The 16,049-nt window shown below is 44.3% G+C and overlaps 1 protein-coding gene across 5 annotated transcripts in view; it reads left to right on the top strand.

Annotated features, from left to right (window-relative positions):
* The window catches only part of ADGRF5 (adhesion G protein-coupled receptor F5), a 97,144-nt gene that overhangs the window by 79,045 nt on the left and 2,050 nt on the right, over positions 1–16,049 (top strand). For 4 of the 5 annotated variants that reach the window (XM_084753298.1, XM_084753294.1, XM_084753295.1 and 1 more), the window contains 9 exons: positions 79–288; positions 1,464–1,682; positions 3,494–3,649; positions 5,556–5,764; positions 7,799–7,978; positions 10,685–12,088; positions 13,163–13,204; positions 13,299–13,358; positions 14,532–14,616. In XM_084753298.1, the coding sequence (XP_084609424.1) occupies positions 79–288; positions 1,464–1,682; positions 3,494–3,649; positions 5,556–5,764; positions 7,799–7,978; positions 10,685–12,088; positions 13,163–13,204; positions 13,299–13,358; positions 14,532–14,616 (2,565 nt within the window). Of the gene's footprint in view, positions 1–78; positions 289–1,463; positions 1,683–3,493; positions 3,650–5,555; positions 5,765–7,798; positions 7,979–10,684; positions 12,089–13,162; positions 13,205–13,298; positions 13,359–14,531; positions 14,617–15,893; positions 15,961–16,049 lie in introns of all 5 variants that reach the window. The other variant, XM_084753297.1, reaches the window with a different exon arrangement.

The following is a 16,049-nucleotide window of genomic DNA, read 5'->3' as shown; positions in this document are numbered from 1 at the left end:
GTCATCAGAAAAACTAAATGTCGGATTTGTTGTCTTTTTTTTTTTTTTGTCTTGTCTGTTTTGTTTGCATTCTTTCAGCCAACCTAACAGTAACCCCGGACCCAATTTCTGTTTCTGAGGGACAAAGCTTTTCTATAACGTGCATCAGCGATGTGAGTAACTATGATGAGGTATATTGGAACACTTCAGCTGGTATTAAGATCCATCCGAGGTTTTACACCATGAGGCGGTATCAGGAGGGAGCAGAGTCAGTGCTGACAGTGAAGGCCTCCACCCGAGAGTGGAATGGTGAGTGACAGGCCAGACCCTGCAGCCGGCTGTCCAGACCCCTGGAAATATGCACTGGCAGAAGCTGCCTATGAAGGGGCTGTCTTGGGACATGGGTACGATGACGGCTTTATTGCTCTATGTGAGTGGTATGACAATGGGAGTGGGGTAGATTAGCATCATACCCTCCTCCTCCTTCTCTTCCTCCTTTTTTTTTTTTTTGAGACAGGGTTTCTCACTGTAGCCTTGACGGTTCCAGAACTCACTCTGTAGACCAGGCTGGCCTCAAACTCATAGAGATCCTCCTGCCTCTGCCTCCCAAGTGCTGGGATTAAAGGTGTGCGCCACCACCTTCCAGCCCACATTATTCCACCTTATGGATGTGGGAAGCGATGTTCAAAGACAATAATAAACAGAGCAGTACGCGTTAAGTTGCGCAGCCTGGACTGCAGTTAGTGTCTAAATCAACAGCCTGCACTCCTGTCGTCATGACAATAGGAGGTTTTTCCAAATAAGTTTATTAGGGCCTGAGAAACGGCTCAGTCAGAAAAGCACTTACCTTGCGAGTCTAAGGGCCTCTGTTCAACACCCCCCCCCCCAGAAGCCACATTAAAAAGCCCAGTGCAGTGGTGCCATCTTGCAGCCTCCCCAGCAGTAAGGAGGTGGGGACATGTGGATCCCAGGTGGCTTGCCAGCCAGCTAGTCTAGCCTTTGTGGCAAAGCTCTAGTCCAATGAGAGACCTTGTCTCAAAGAAAAAATGAAAGGTGTCTAGGAAACAACGCTGGAGGTTGTTTCTCTGATCTCCACGTGTATGTGCAGACCTGCACACACATGCATCTGCACATGCTTGTGCACACACACACACAGATAATAATAACGAAACAGTTTTCCTAGATGTTTAGTGCCACACTGCTCAGTTGTGTCCTGAAACCTCTGGAAAGTGTTTATATGTCTAGTTTTAAATAGAGAAGCATCTGTTATTGGTTAGTTCTTCAGTCCTGTGAAGTATGTAGGAAGAAAGTCATTCAAACGGTCCCATTGTCCAGGAAGGTGGAGCAGGTCTGTACACAAGTTTGAGAAGGCAATCAAAGATTCTTTTTCCCAAGGATGCCATGTAGGGGCGATAGCTTCATCACAGTGATGCCTTTTAAAGGTGATGACTTCACTCTGTCTCACTTTTGCTCCCTCCTCTCAGGAACCTATCACTGCATATTTAGATATAAGAACTCATACAGTGTGGCCACCAAAGACGTCACCGTTCACCCGCTGCCTCTGGAGTCAGATATCATGATAGATCCTTTGGAAGCCACTGGTCTGTGCACCAGTTCCCACCAATTCAAGTGCTGTGTGGATCAGGAAAAAGACAAAGAGTATATTGTGACCTTCCACGTAGATTCCTCATCCTTTCGCGCTGGTAAGAGGCAGGCCATCCCACTGTTGGGGCATGTTAGCTCGTTGTTGATGTGATTTTTTTTTTTTTACTCTTCAGATAGATATTAAAAAATTCTGAGAGACCAAGCCATGCTTGTTGGTACAGAAATGTAATGTAGTTACTCAGGAGGCTGATACAGGGGGATTCCTATGCTAGGCTTGCCTGACGGAACTCAAGGCAAACCTAGGTAATTTAGTGAGACTCTATCTCAAAATAAGAAATGAAAAGAGGCCAAAGGTATTGCAGAGCACTGCCCTGGCATGTGGGAGTAGGTAAATTTATCTTTGACTGTGTGTTATCCAAAATATCACCTTGACCATTTATGGTTTCCAGTCGGAACGCACATCCTACTCTCTACACTGACCGCTGCCTCACAGGGATTTATAATCACCTCTTTTTTGGCCATTCTATATTTTAAAGACTTACTTAAAGTTTTAAAATTTATATGCACCCATGGCATGTGGGAGGCTCATAGGATCAATCCTTAGCACTGGATTAAAAAAAAAAAAATCCTGGCAACGGCATCAGGGAGAATTCTGCCAGCCTTTCTTATCTTGTTTTGGTATATGGCTGATGACTCACTGGTTTAAAACAGAAGTTTTGGGTGGAGCCCATAAGTTTTCCTTCACCTCCTCTCTCACAATGTGTCCAACTAGAAATTCTGGTAATCCATCCTTCTATGTTAGAAGATAACTTGATAGAAAATGACCCAATAATTCATGTAAATGCATAACCGGGCCAGCAAGATGATTAGAGAGGAACGTCCAAGCACCACAGAGGAAAAGAGAATAAGAACCACTCTCCAGCAGGGACGATGCTTCCTAAAGGTGTTTGCCATGATCAGCAGCCCAGAACCTCAATGGAAGGCTCTGGAGGTCAGGAAGACCTTGCTCTTTAAGATGTTTTGTTAGACTTATTTATTTTATTTTATGTGTATAAATACTTTGCCTGCATGTATGCATATACACACACACACCACACAAACACACACACTGTGGAAGTCAGAAGAGGGTGTAGAGTCCCTGTAGTTGGAGGTATAGATGGCTAGGGGATTCCAGGAACCAAACCAAGGTTGTCTGCAAGAACAGCCAATGCCCTTAAGCACTGAGCCATCTCTCCAGCCCCAGGCTTTGGTCTTTAAATGGTACGTGAGCCATTCTCCACTGTATCCCACCCATGACAGCATCTTCAAAGGGTAGCATGCTCTGTAGAAGACTAGATCAGAAAAACGAAAATCTGTCAGTCACAACAGTTAAAAGTCCGGCCTCCACTCTGGGTGCAAACAAGCTGCTCCAATGCATTGTAACTTCCCTGCCTCGCTCCACTTCGGATGTTGTTCTTACACTGTATGTGGGATTCAAGATCCCGAAGTTAAAAGAATAATTAACTTCCGGGCTCTGCAGGTAACTGCGCTAACAAGCACATATACAGACACCCATGGGTGCATATAATTTTTAAAACTTTAAGTAAGTCTTTAAAATATAGAATGGCCAATAAAGAGGTGATTATAAATCCCTGTGAGGCAGGGGTCAGTGTAGAGAGTAGGATGTGTGTTCGGACTGGAAACCATAAATGGTCAAGGTGACATCTTGGCTAACGCACAGTCAAAGATAAATTTTCCTACTCTGAGACGCAGAGATTATTTTCACATAAATATGTGAAACAATATTAGGAAATAAGTGTCACAAATTCCTAGGAGTTTGGGGCAGGTTTCTTCATATTAGAACATCTTGATAACCTCTGTGTCTTAGCTATTCATGTTGTGAGTTCATATGTTCAATAACTGTCTTTAGAAAGAGAAGTCATTGGCAACCAAGCATGCTACACATACAGCCTCCAAGCAAACTTACTTCACTGGTGTCCCAAAGACATCAATATATTTTGCCACTTCACCAATAATGCCAACGGCTCAGTCCAGAGCCCGTCTATGAAGCTTACCCTTGTTCCAGGTAAGTGCATTTAAATTACTTTAAAATTGTTTAATCAAGAGCAGAGACTCATTTATTCATTGCCTCCTTCATTTGTATAGTCAGTAAATATATGTTAAACACCTTCACTGTTGTGTGTTTGGTGAACCATGGGAAATACAAAAAGATATAGAGCCATGTTCTTCCGTCCTTTAGCCTAGAGGAGAGAGCGGGAGGGGGGGTTGGGGGGGAAGGAGAGAGAGAGAATTGAAGATGCTGTCACAGCTGCTTTGGTCAACATAAAGATAGAGCTATTGTGAGTGGCCGGAAAGGCCGGGTTTAACTCCATTGCTGATAGTGGAGAGGGAGCCTGGCAGATGAAATCATTCTTGGGCCGAGCCCAGAAGGCTAAGTGGTTTGTGACGCAGACTGCAGTGGGCAGTATCTATGTCCAGCTTAGATCCCTTAGAGATAACACCAAGGGAACATACGCTCGCCAGCACTCTTTTTCTGAGACAGAGCCATCTGAAAAGAAGTGATAAGGAAAACAGGTAACTGCCCTTCCCACTGAGCCAGTGTCACTTGGCATATTCTCAAGTTGAAAAGTCATGATCCGCGTGTGACTGTTTCTATGTGACTTCATGGGGCAGAGCTCTTCCCTAGTCACCAGAGAGACCAGGAGATAAAGATGGCTCCCAGATAACTGGATATCTGACACACAAAGGTTCATTAGCTCTTCCAGCCAGTGTATTTGAGCTTACTGAATGCTGTGTGCACATTCTTGTTTGTATTGGTAACTGGGACCTGTCCATCAAAGTAGGAGGGCACCATGACCTCCAGACCCTTGGTAAATAGGGTAATCTCTTATTTGGATGTCCATACATTAAGTTCTTGTTATTTTCCATGGTTTAGATTATCTCTACATCCAAAAGGAAAGTCCTTGGGATTTGAGGTATGCACGTAGCATAGAGAAAAGACATTGTGGATTACACGAGGCTGCTGTGGGTTGAAAGCAATAAAAGGGCTTTGAAACCCCAGGAACAAAACAAAAGGTGTTTAGTTCTCATCAGGTAACTAAGAGTAAAAGCAGTGTGAACCCCAGCACCAAAGTTTGCCCAGTCTGACCCTGGTTCCTGCTTCCTTTCTATTGCTGTGAAATGTCACTTTCAACAGTCTTCAGAGGTATTTTCAAAACTCTCAATGAAGGCAGGGCAGGAAGATCAGCAGCGTAGGGCAGTCTTCTCCATCCACACCAGCTCACACTTTATGTTGACCACAGCAGCCAAGACAGCATTTTCCCTCACATGCATAAGGCTGCGGGTCAACCATCAGCAAAACAGAAATAAAGTGAAATGCCTTTACACTGGAAAGGTTTCCAAGTGGGGAACTACCCATTTGGGACTTCACATTGATACTTAGAAATATTCAGAATTTAAAGCAATTTGGATTTCAAGTTTTCAAATTAAAGGTTTTCAATTCTTTTTAAAACGTCACACACAGTCCCTAACCACTGGTCTTGAATTTTTGGTTTCATTTTTATTTCATTTATTGCTTTTTGAATGTCACTACATTATACAATGGCAGTTCTGCACAAGTGTGTAGTGCACACTGAGTTTAGCCCTCTAACTCTTATCTCGCCTTTCCATTCTCCTACGTCACCAATAGTTCTCTTTGTTCCCCAGATGATTTCATATCCACACTCACTATATATATAATTACATTATAGAATATATATATATATATATATATATATATATATATATATGTATATCATATAAAATCTAGGGACCATGAATGAGAGAAACACACAATATTTGTCTGAGACTGACTTAATGAATGAATATGATTATCTACAGTTGCATTTATTTCTCAACAACGTAACTTCATTCTCTTTTATGGCTGAAAGAAATTCCCAACTGTCCCTTTTATTTCCATGTTTCTGATGCAGGGGAGAATATCACATGCCAGGACCCCATAATAGGTATCGGGGAGCCTGGGAAAGTCATCCAGAAGATGTGCCAGTTCTCAAGTGTTTACAGAAGCCCGGGCCAGACCATTGGTGGGACCATCACTTATAGATGTGTAGGCTCCCACTGGAAGGAGGAGGAAAGGAGCTGCATCTCAGCCCCAATCAATGATTTGCTCCAGTTGGCCAAGGTGAACCTGAAGCCCTTTACTCTAAGCCCTTGGGGAGGGGCATCTCTCTGGCTCAGCAGAATTCTCAGCTTAGGAAAATTAACCATGCACCATTCCAAAGCCCATGGCCAAAATATGTTGTATTGTCTACTAGCTGCTGTGACAAAAATATGTGGCAAAGGCCACTGAAGGAAGGTTTTGTTTTAGCTCGTGGGTGGGACATGGCCTCTGTCGTGGCAGGGAAGTCATGGATGCAGACACCAGGGGAGGCTGGTCACATGGCATCTACAGTCAGGAAGCTTTTCATTCAGCCCAGGACCCCAGCCCATCACACTGAGAGTGGGTCTTCCCACTTCGGTGAACTCAATCCAGACACTTCCTCTTAGATGTGCTCAGGAGTTTGTTTCTATGATGACTCTAAATCCCAGCAAGTTGATGATCAAGCTGAACCATGTCAAAACTAAAATCCAGAAATGCTTTAAAGACACTTAAATTTGAGTATGAAGGCAACAGTATGTGTACTGTGCTCCTGGCTCACCTGAATGCCTAACCTCAAGTGCTCAGCAAGTCATGTCCAAGACCACCAAGGGGCATGTTATACTTTCTTACTAATCTGTTGCAAATAACTCTGGGAGCAAATAGCTATAATATTTTCATAAAGAAATAATATAAAAATGACATTAAATAGCAAATAATTTAATTAGGGAAGTACTGAAAGTAAACTATAAGGTTACGTTGGTAAGATGTCCCAGTATTTTAAATAAAACAAATATCTGCATGTTCACAGAAGGGCAACTCATCAAAGGCTTCCTGTAGAAAATATGTATTTCTTCATCTCACTCTTTCTAAAGAGTTAAAAAGGTAGATAGAGCTGGGTGGGTGGTGTAGTACCCCTTTAATCCCAGAACTCAGGAGGCAGAGGGAGGTGGATTTCGGAATTTGAGGCCAGCCTGGTCTACAAAGTGTATTCCAGGACAACCAGGGTTACACTGAGAAATCCTGCCGTGAAAAAAAAAAGAAAAATGTAAATAGCTAGAAAACCAATGTGTACAGATAGATAATATAATTTGTCGCCTGAATCAACATACTCTGAGAAGAAAAGGGGACAACTTTTTTATTTTTATAATAGTATTTTATTATTATAACATAAACACATAATTCTGCCTCCATTCCCTTTCCCTCCATGTTTCCCCTTGTTATCCTTTTCTGAGATTAATATATTTATGCACACATGCACACACATACATACATACACACATATACACACATACATACATACCCACATACATACACGCATATACATACACGCATACATACACACATATACACACATACACACATTCACACACACACACACACACACACACACACACCCCTGGGGGAGATTACTTCTTCTGTTCTCATTGTCCCTTAGTTGCCTTTAGTTCTTTGTCTAGGGCTGGGACCCCATGAAACCTCCCCTCATACATGTTAGCATGGCTGTTATTGTCGCCCCTGTGAAGGTGTTGTGGAGGCAGCCATATTACTGAGATATCATGAGTGAAGTTTTCTTTGTCATATCTGGAAGACACAATCTCACAGCCAATTTCCAAGCCCCCTGGCTCTTACCGCCTTCCCACCTCTCCTTCATCCATGTTCCCTGAGTTGTGTTGTAGGTGTACGCGTTGCGCCGTACACTCCACGACAGTCAGTCTTGCACCGAGTTGTGCACTTCTGTAGTGGTGTTTGTCTATTGCGAAGTGTTTTGTTGGTGTGGGTTGGAAGCTACACTTATCTGTGGGTATATGGATAAGTACTTAAAATGCAGTTGAGAATTATGCAGTTCAGTGAAATGGTGGCGTAAGGTCCTCTGAGATCTCTCTAGCCCCAGGTAATTGATGAGATTTCTAGTAGCAAGCGTGATTTCCCTCCTGTTGAATGAGTCTTAATTCCATTTAGACTTTAACTTATAGTGTATATTATTGATTATGAACCTTGAGGAAAAAACACCCACAGCTCCCAGATCACTATGATCGAAATAGCTTCATTTGTTTGGCGTATTTTTTTTTTTACTAGGATTTGATCAAGAGCCCCTCCCAGGACCAGAAGCTCCCTGCATACCTGAGGAACCTTTCCGTTAGTGCCGGGCAAGAGGAAAAGGACATCCGATCCTCTCCGGGGAGCCTGGGAGCCATCATTAGCATCCTTGATTTGCTCTCAACAGTTCCAACCCAAGTGAATTCAGAAATGATGAGGGTAAGTGCACTCATGCCTTGTGGGAGTTTGGGGTCTTACCTTCTCACACATCTGGGCTTATGTGAAAGAAGTGGCCCCCACTTCTGGTGCATGTTCTTCTTTCCCAGAGCACTGACTTGGAGAACAGTGCAGCCTGCTCTATAGCTACAGAGTCTAGGAAATCAGAGGGATTCTCCGTTTCTTTAATGAATATCTTCTTTCATTTCTTTGTTCATATAGAGTGAATTCCTACTAGGAAATTTATAGGAAAACTAGGAATACAAAGGCTACAAAATATAGCAAGGTGTATATGATAGCATCAATTTAGCACCTACGAGGCAGGGCTCTGGCCATACCCGGGAAAGACCGGCTTGGTTAAGGTCAGCTTCTGAGAAGGTCTGTGAGAAAATGCCTTCATTAACTCAATTGATACAGTAGGACCCATCTTACCTGTGGGTGGCACCATATTCTCTCTCTAGGCTGGGGATCCTGGATTGTATAGAAGGAGAGGGCATGAGCCAAGCACTTGAATGCATGCTTTAATCCACCACTCTCTGCTCTTGACTGTGTGGGTGTAATGTGACCAGTTCGCTTAAGATGCTGCCACTGTCACTTCTCCACTTTGATGGACTGTAATCTGGAATTGTAGGCCTTTACATTGGTGGGGGTTTTTTGTTTTGTTTTGTTTTGTCAGAGCAACAATTTTCACAGCAACAGAAAAGGAAACCAGGACAGGTTCTCAAAGGTCTTGTTTGCATTGAATGTTAACTGCCAGGCACTTCCTGTTTTGGGGGAAAAGAAAGCTCCTAAGAGTTGAAATGGAGAGGCTTTAATGATGGGGAACATATAGAGTTAAGTCATAGTAAAATATGTAAGGGGCAGGGGTGGGACACTCAGAGGCCACAGCCTTTATAAGCCATTACTACACTATAGACAAAGTATTGGAACTCACATGGTGAGGTGAAGTCTTAGGGGAGAGTATTCTGCTCACACGCTATAGATTTTGAAGTCCAATGTGTGTGTGTGTGTGTGTGTGTGTGTGTGTGTGTGTGTGTGTGTGTGTTTTACCAGAGACAAATGGGATGAAAGGAAACTTGGCCAGAAATGTACTGTGACAGTGCTTTAGAGGTCAGTCAAGGTAGCTTCAAACCCATGCTCCCTACAAAGGCATTAGAGGAGAGCTTTTTTTTTTTTTCACTTCTCCCAGGTATCCCGTGGCTCCTGCTGCACCACCCTAATCTCTGTCCAATCCTTTTCTCTCCTCTGTATTTTGTAAAGATATATTGGAGTTGAGAGTCACTCAGATACTGCAGAATAAATCTTGTCCCAGTTTGATTTTTGTTGCTGTGATAAACGTAGTGACCGAAAGCAGCTTGGGAAGGAGAGCGTTTGTTTGAGCTCACAGGTTACCACCCATCACTGAGGGAAGTCTAGGCAGGCACTTGAAGCAGAAGCCATAGAAGAATGTTGCTTGGTGGCTCACGGCTCACACTTAGCTTCCTTTCCGATACAGCTCAGGACTACCTGCCTAGGGAATGGTGCTGCCCACAGTAGGCTGTGCTCTCCTGTATCAGTTAAGGCAATCAAGACAATTTCTCACAGACACGTCCACTTGCCACTCTGCTGTAGGCAATCCCTTCTCCTCAGGAAACACTTATGATTCTAGGCTGTGTCAAGTTGACAGTTAAGGCTGCCTAGAATAAACCCTTAAGGCAATTACATTTGTAAAGGCTATGTGACTGCACACGGTCTTATTCCTAAAGTTTGGATATCAGAGTGTGTCCTGTTAGAGGCTGCCACTCAACCTGTTTCATGGGGTTATTCTTCTACAGGTCAGATAAGGCAAAAATAGGGAGACAAATGATTTTGAAGAGAACGAATGGAAAGCAAGCTTATGGAAAAGAGAAAGAAATTGTTTATCAAGAAAAACCTACAAGCTGCCCTTGGAAACACTCTCATAGCTTATTGTATGCTCAGAGCTAGGGCTGAGACTTCCTCTTGCTGGTGACATGCAAACCTACCAAAAAGCCTTCACAGGCTTGAGGTTTAAAACAAAGTCACTCGAGGGCCTGGGAAGATATCTGGAAAATGCTCACCATACCAGCATGAGAGTCTGAGTTCGATCTCCTATACCCACTGTAGACAGTTGGGTACAGGGCCCAAATCCCAGTGCTGGGGAAGCAGACAGGAGGATCCCTGGGGAACACCAGGCAGCAAGTGTCACTGAATCAGTAAGCTCCAGATTCAGTGAGGAATCCTGTGAACAGCTTTTGTAAAGGTTACCCAATGCTAACCTCTGGCCCCTGCACCTCCATGCACATGTGTGCACGTGTGCACACACACACACACACACAGACACACACACACACACACACACACACCTATAGACACACGTGCACGTGTCAATGAGCATGTATATGTATACAAAAATAAAATCAGAGCCAAAAATTAGTAAATAAGACTAAGACCCCACCCGTCCAGTAGTGTGGGGTTATTCTCCCAGTCGTTAGTCCTAAATGCTAAGCAAAATCCCACAGCCTGTGGTCCCTGCCTCTGCCTTCCATGTCTGTTATGAGAAAGCAGGGGAGAGATCGTCTCTGCTTGTCATTCCTCAGACCCTCTGCTTTTCCCCCTTACACCAACCAGTATCCAGGTTAATGCTGGTTTGTCTCTTTTGTCTTGAAAAAAAAAATGGTTTGGTCTTTCCCCTACTTATGTCACCTACAGGATGTGCTTGCTACCATTAATGTCATCCTAGACAAGGCTACCCTGAACTCCTGGGAGAAGTTACTCCAGAAACAGAACAACCAGAGCTCCCAGTTTCTGCACTCAGTGGAAAGGTTCTCCCAAGCACTGCAGCTGGGAGACAGCACCCCTCCATTCCTCTTCCACCCTAACGTTCAGATGAAGAGCATGGTAATAAAGAGCGGCCACCCCCAAATCTACCAACAGAAGTTTGTCTTCAAGGACTCTGACCTGTGGGGTGATGTAGCCATTGATGAGTATCAGCTGGGGAACCTGCAGCCTAACTCATCTGTCGTCACTGTGGCTTTCCCAACCCTCAAAGCCATCCTTGCCCAGGATGTACAGAAAGAGACATCCTTCAACAGCTTAGTCATGACAACCACCGTCAGCCATAGCGTCATCAAGCCATTTAGGATTGCCATGACTTTTAAGAACAACCATCATTCAGACGGCAAGCCGCAGTGCGTCTTCTGGAATTTCAGCCTTGCCAACTACACAGGGGGCTGGGACAGCACTGGGTGCTCTGTGGAAGATGATGGTACGGACAACAGGGACAGAGTCCTCTGTGTATGCGACCACCTGACGTCATTCTCCATCCTCATGTCCCCAGACTCTCCGGATCCAGGATCTCTCCTAAAAATACTTCTGGATATCATTTCTTACATTGGGTTGGGTTTTTCCATCTTCAGCTTAGCAGCCTGTCTAGTTGTGGAAGCCATGGTGTGGAAATCAGTGACCAAGAACCGTACTTCGTATATGCGCCACATCTGCATAGTCAACATTGCCCTCTGCCTTCTGACTGCTGACATCTGGTTCATTGTGGCCGGGGCTATCCACGATGGCAACTACCCACTCAATGAAACAGCCTGTGTGGCCGCCACCTTCTTCATCCACTTCTTCTACCTCAGTGTCTTCTTCTGGATGCTAACCCTGGGCCTCATGCTCTTCTACCGTCTGATTTTCATTCTGCATGATGCCAGCAAGTCCACCCAGAAAGCCATTGCCTTTTCCCTAGGCTATGGCTGTCCACTCATTATCTCGTCCATCACAGTGGGGGTTACGCAGCCACAGGAAGTCTACATGAGGAAGAATGCGTGCTGGCTCAACTGGGAGGACACCAGAGCACTGCTGGCTTTTGCCATCCCAGCATTGATTATCGTGGTGGTGAACGTGAGCATCACAGCTGTGGTCATCACCAAGATCCTGAGGCCCTCTGTCGGAGACAAGCCGGGCAAGCAGGAGAAGAGCAGCCTGTTCCAGATCAGTAAGAGCATCGGGGTCCTCACACCACTCCTAGGTCTTACTTGGGGCTTCGGTCTTGCCACGGTGATCCAGGGGAGCAATGCTGTATTCCACATCATATTTACCCTCCTCAATGCCTTCCAGGTAAGCCTACAGCACCGGGATCTCAGGAAATGCCTGTCCTTGTGGGATAAACTAATGATAGAAACACAAACACAAGAAGGAATGGGGAAGGTTTTAATGCACGGGAGGCCTGAGCTTCAGAGAGCAGTAATTACGAGCTTTCAGTGAGACAAAGGGACACAATCCTCTGCTCCCATGGAACCTTGAACCTTTTATCACCTATATTATAACTTGGTTCCAAATGTCCCCATAATACAAGTAGGAGGAGAATTATCATCCTAAACTAGATGATGTTATTTACAGAAGATAATCTTGCCCTAGTCTTATCTTTTAAGTAAGAATAGCACTACCACTAAGTCAGTCATGGCTCCATTGAGTCTCATGAGCATCAGCAAGCTCTGGCTTTGTGAGGACAGGCTTCCTGTTGGTCACTGTATCTCCCTTTCTAGTGCCTAATAAAGACCGTGGTCCAAGGTAGGTTCTCAAAGGACAATTGAAGGAAATAGGTGCTGGGTACCACATAGTTTCTCTGGGAAGATATGCTGCATATGCCAAACTATTTGGTGATGTCCAGGTGAAGACATTCCTGCCTCTCTTGTAGTATGTAATCATTTCTAGTGGATGCCGGTTGTTAGATGAGCTATAAGAAAGCATCTTGTTCCTAGATGCTTATGACAAAACTGTATGAATCCCAACTCCTACCATTGTGTGCTATAGCTACAAGGTTCTTAGCCTTCAAGATATGCTTTCATGTAAAGAAACTATCTCATCCCATGATTGTCTTCACAACATATAGGGACAAATGAGAAATGATGTGGATAGAGAAGTGTATTTAGTAACAACAAAAAAAAAAACTGCAGGGAAATAGCATACGTGATTAGAGGAAAATAGAAATTATTCCCCTAGCATTAATCACGTAATGTTCTTGCTCAATGCATAAGTGTTGCGTCATTTAATTTCATCATGTCTTGGACTCATCATCCACTGAGATGGGGGAAGAAGTGGCACAGGCTCAACACCTGCTTAATAATATTGCTTTCTGTGGAACTGGATGATGGCGTGCCACTGAAATGCTGTTCTTCATCCTTCCCACAGGGGCTCTTCATTTTGCTCTTTGGCTGCCTCTGGGATCAGAAGGTAAGACCAGTGATAGTCTTGTGCTTCTGGAAACATCTAACCACATCCAAACAAAGACGATTGAGTTGATACTGGTTTCTGTTAAACAATGCAGGTGCAGGAAGCTTTGCTGCATAAGTTTTCATTGTCACGGTGGTCTTCTCAGCACTCAAAGGTAAGCCTGGCCCTGAAGAGACTCCCGTTTCACACCCTCACGGAGTCCATCATTGTGATACAGGGAAGTAGAATAACTCTTACCTTAAGGATTATGATAATTTGGGTAAGAAAAGAAACAAACCTCTCATCGCCCATGACTAAATCCAGCATAGATTATCCAATTATTACCACCATCTTCTGGTTAAATGTGACATGCACAACTCCTTGAAATGTGATTCCACGGCTTTTCATGGCAGATAATCTCATGGTGGCATCTAAGACAAAGCAGTGGTGCGTGCCTGTGATCCTACAATGCAGGAGGCTAAGGCAGTAGAATGAGTCAGAGGCCAGCCTGGGCTACTTAGCAAGTAACACCAGGATAGCTAGGTCTGCATAGTGAGACCTAGTCTCAAACCAAAACCAGCAGCAACACTAGAGAACCCTTTACGTGCAAATCAAATTCTCAGTGAGAATCTTCTTGGTACAATTCAAGGGAAAATTCAAGAAAAAGCAATGTGAGAGCTAGTAATAAAATGTTCTATAGTTCATTCTTTTGAAGTGTAACTATTTTCCTTGAATATGATTGGCTACCTTTTATATGCCAGAATATACTAGAAAAAAAAAACACTACACAGTAAGACATACATTTAGGCACAGATTATGATTAGTGTGTGAAAAAGAGCTAAAATTGTCCCTTGGGTGGGGGGAGATAAAACAGAGGGCGAAAGGGAGAAGAGGATGGAAAGGGAAGGAAGGGGAGGGGAGGAGAAGGGAGGGAAGAAAGGAAGGACAAATGCAAGGAAGGAAGGAAGGAAGGAAGAAGTGAGGAACAGGCAAAGCGAGAAGGAGGGAAGAAAAAAGGAAGGAAGGAAGGGAGGGAAGCAGAGACAGAGGGGGAAGGAAGGAAGGAAGGAAGGAAGGAAGGAAGGAAGGAAGGAAGGAAGGGAGGAAGACAGAATAGAGGGTTGAATGGGTAAGAGAGAGGAGAAACACAGCTCACATATATTTTTTTCAAGCTGTTTCTCCAGTCCAGAGCAGGCCAGTCTCTGGCCTCCACTTGACCTAGGGGACAGAATTAGAAACAATAGCAAAGTGGCCACTAGAAGGCAACTAGCAAAGCCCTCCAACAGATCAAACTAGCTTTGATCTCCCAGACTTGCTTGTGATTATCTTTTCTCCCTTTCTCCTCTAGTCAACATCCCTTGGTTCCTCAACACCTGTGTTTTCTATGAGTTCTCCAATATCCAGAAGATTTAATAATCTTTTTGGTAAAACAGGTATGTAGTGACTACTAGGTACTCCCAGGTGGACCACATCAGACTGGCCTTGACCTAGCATTCCTGCCTCCACCCCACTTCATAGCATGGACCTTAACAACCATGTTCAGGGTAGATGCTGAATACAGGAACTTATATGTTCATAAACAACCAGGAGTTTGTTAAAGAAGGGAGGCTACTCTACGTGGACAACTAGTGTAAAACCACGAGGTGTTTTGGAATCTTAACAAGCCTCAGAGATCTATCAAATATAAGTAGTTACCTACAAGTTTCTGTCCAACACAGAATTCTTTCTATCAAGTTAAGTAATAGACACATCACTTTTCTGGGTCACACAAAGAATAAACGTGGAAATTTTGACTATAGCATTCAACTCAGCATTGTCTCTCCCTTTTGTGGAGCATGCTTGTTTGACATTCACATCGACAAACTGGGTATTCACACATGAGGCACCACCCTGGCTGGCTAGTCTATTGGACAGTCACCATTTCTACTTGGGAAATGGAAAAGAAATAGCATTAATGACTTTAGAACTGGTCTAGGCTAACCGGAATGTAAGTCCCAGGCCCAACTGCTGTCTACCCCTGCCCCACAGGACCATCCCATCACACTTCTCCCCCACAGGGAATCCCCGTCACACCGCTCTCCCACAAGAAAATGGCCGCCCAAAGGCCTTCCTTTCATGGGTGTGTGTTTTTCAGGGTTAGGGACCAAAAAGGTTCTCAGGCACACTAAGCAAGCACTCTAACATGGAACTGGCACCCAGACCCCCTTCCATCTCTTTCAAACTAGATAGATCTCACTAATGCACACTTAGACTATGTGCACTTCCAGACCCTGACTGTCACACATTTGCTGTCAAATGTATCCAAATCTGAGTATTCTGAGAAGACCCTGGAGGCCAAACCTCCACTCAGTCACTCATGAGACCGGAGGATTGTCACTTTTCACTTTGAAAGTCACTAATCAGCCCTAATATGAAATGACTGGGTCTTTGGAACATCAAAACTATTGCACTCCTAGGTGTTTAGCATTCCCAAGCAAAGTAAGTGGAAGTTATTAAATAATCCACTGGATCTAAACTGCACAATACCAGGCCACTAGAATTCACTCTTTATTTGTGAATGATCCAGATCTAAGTTGGGGTGTGGGCTTTAGTCCTGGGCATATCAGGGCCTGAGATTCCTGGTCCTGTCTTCTGTGAGCCTTCACTACAGCCCTGCTATGAACAGTGGGGAGGTGGGGCTACTTACTGTAACTCTGGTTTATGTTGTCAGCAGCCCCAAAGCTCCCCCCAGGCAATGATGGAAAACTTGTTAGCAGTGCCAGTTCATCATTCTCATGGTAGGGTAGCCACTTTGGTACTTCCCTTGTCCAGTGTACGCTCTGTAGCTTCTCCACACGCACAGTGCCTGCCAGCTGCACCACATGAG

The sequence above is a fragment of the Acomys minous genome, assembly GCF_964271855.1.
Source record: "Acomys minous genome assembly, chromosome: 13".
Classification (NCBI taxonomy): domain Eukaryota; kingdom Metazoa; phylum Chordata; class Mammalia; order Rodentia; family Muridae; genus Acomys; species Acomys minous.
Note: the sequence above shows the minus strand (reverse complement) of the source record. Positions and strands in the feature narration are given on the sequence as shown.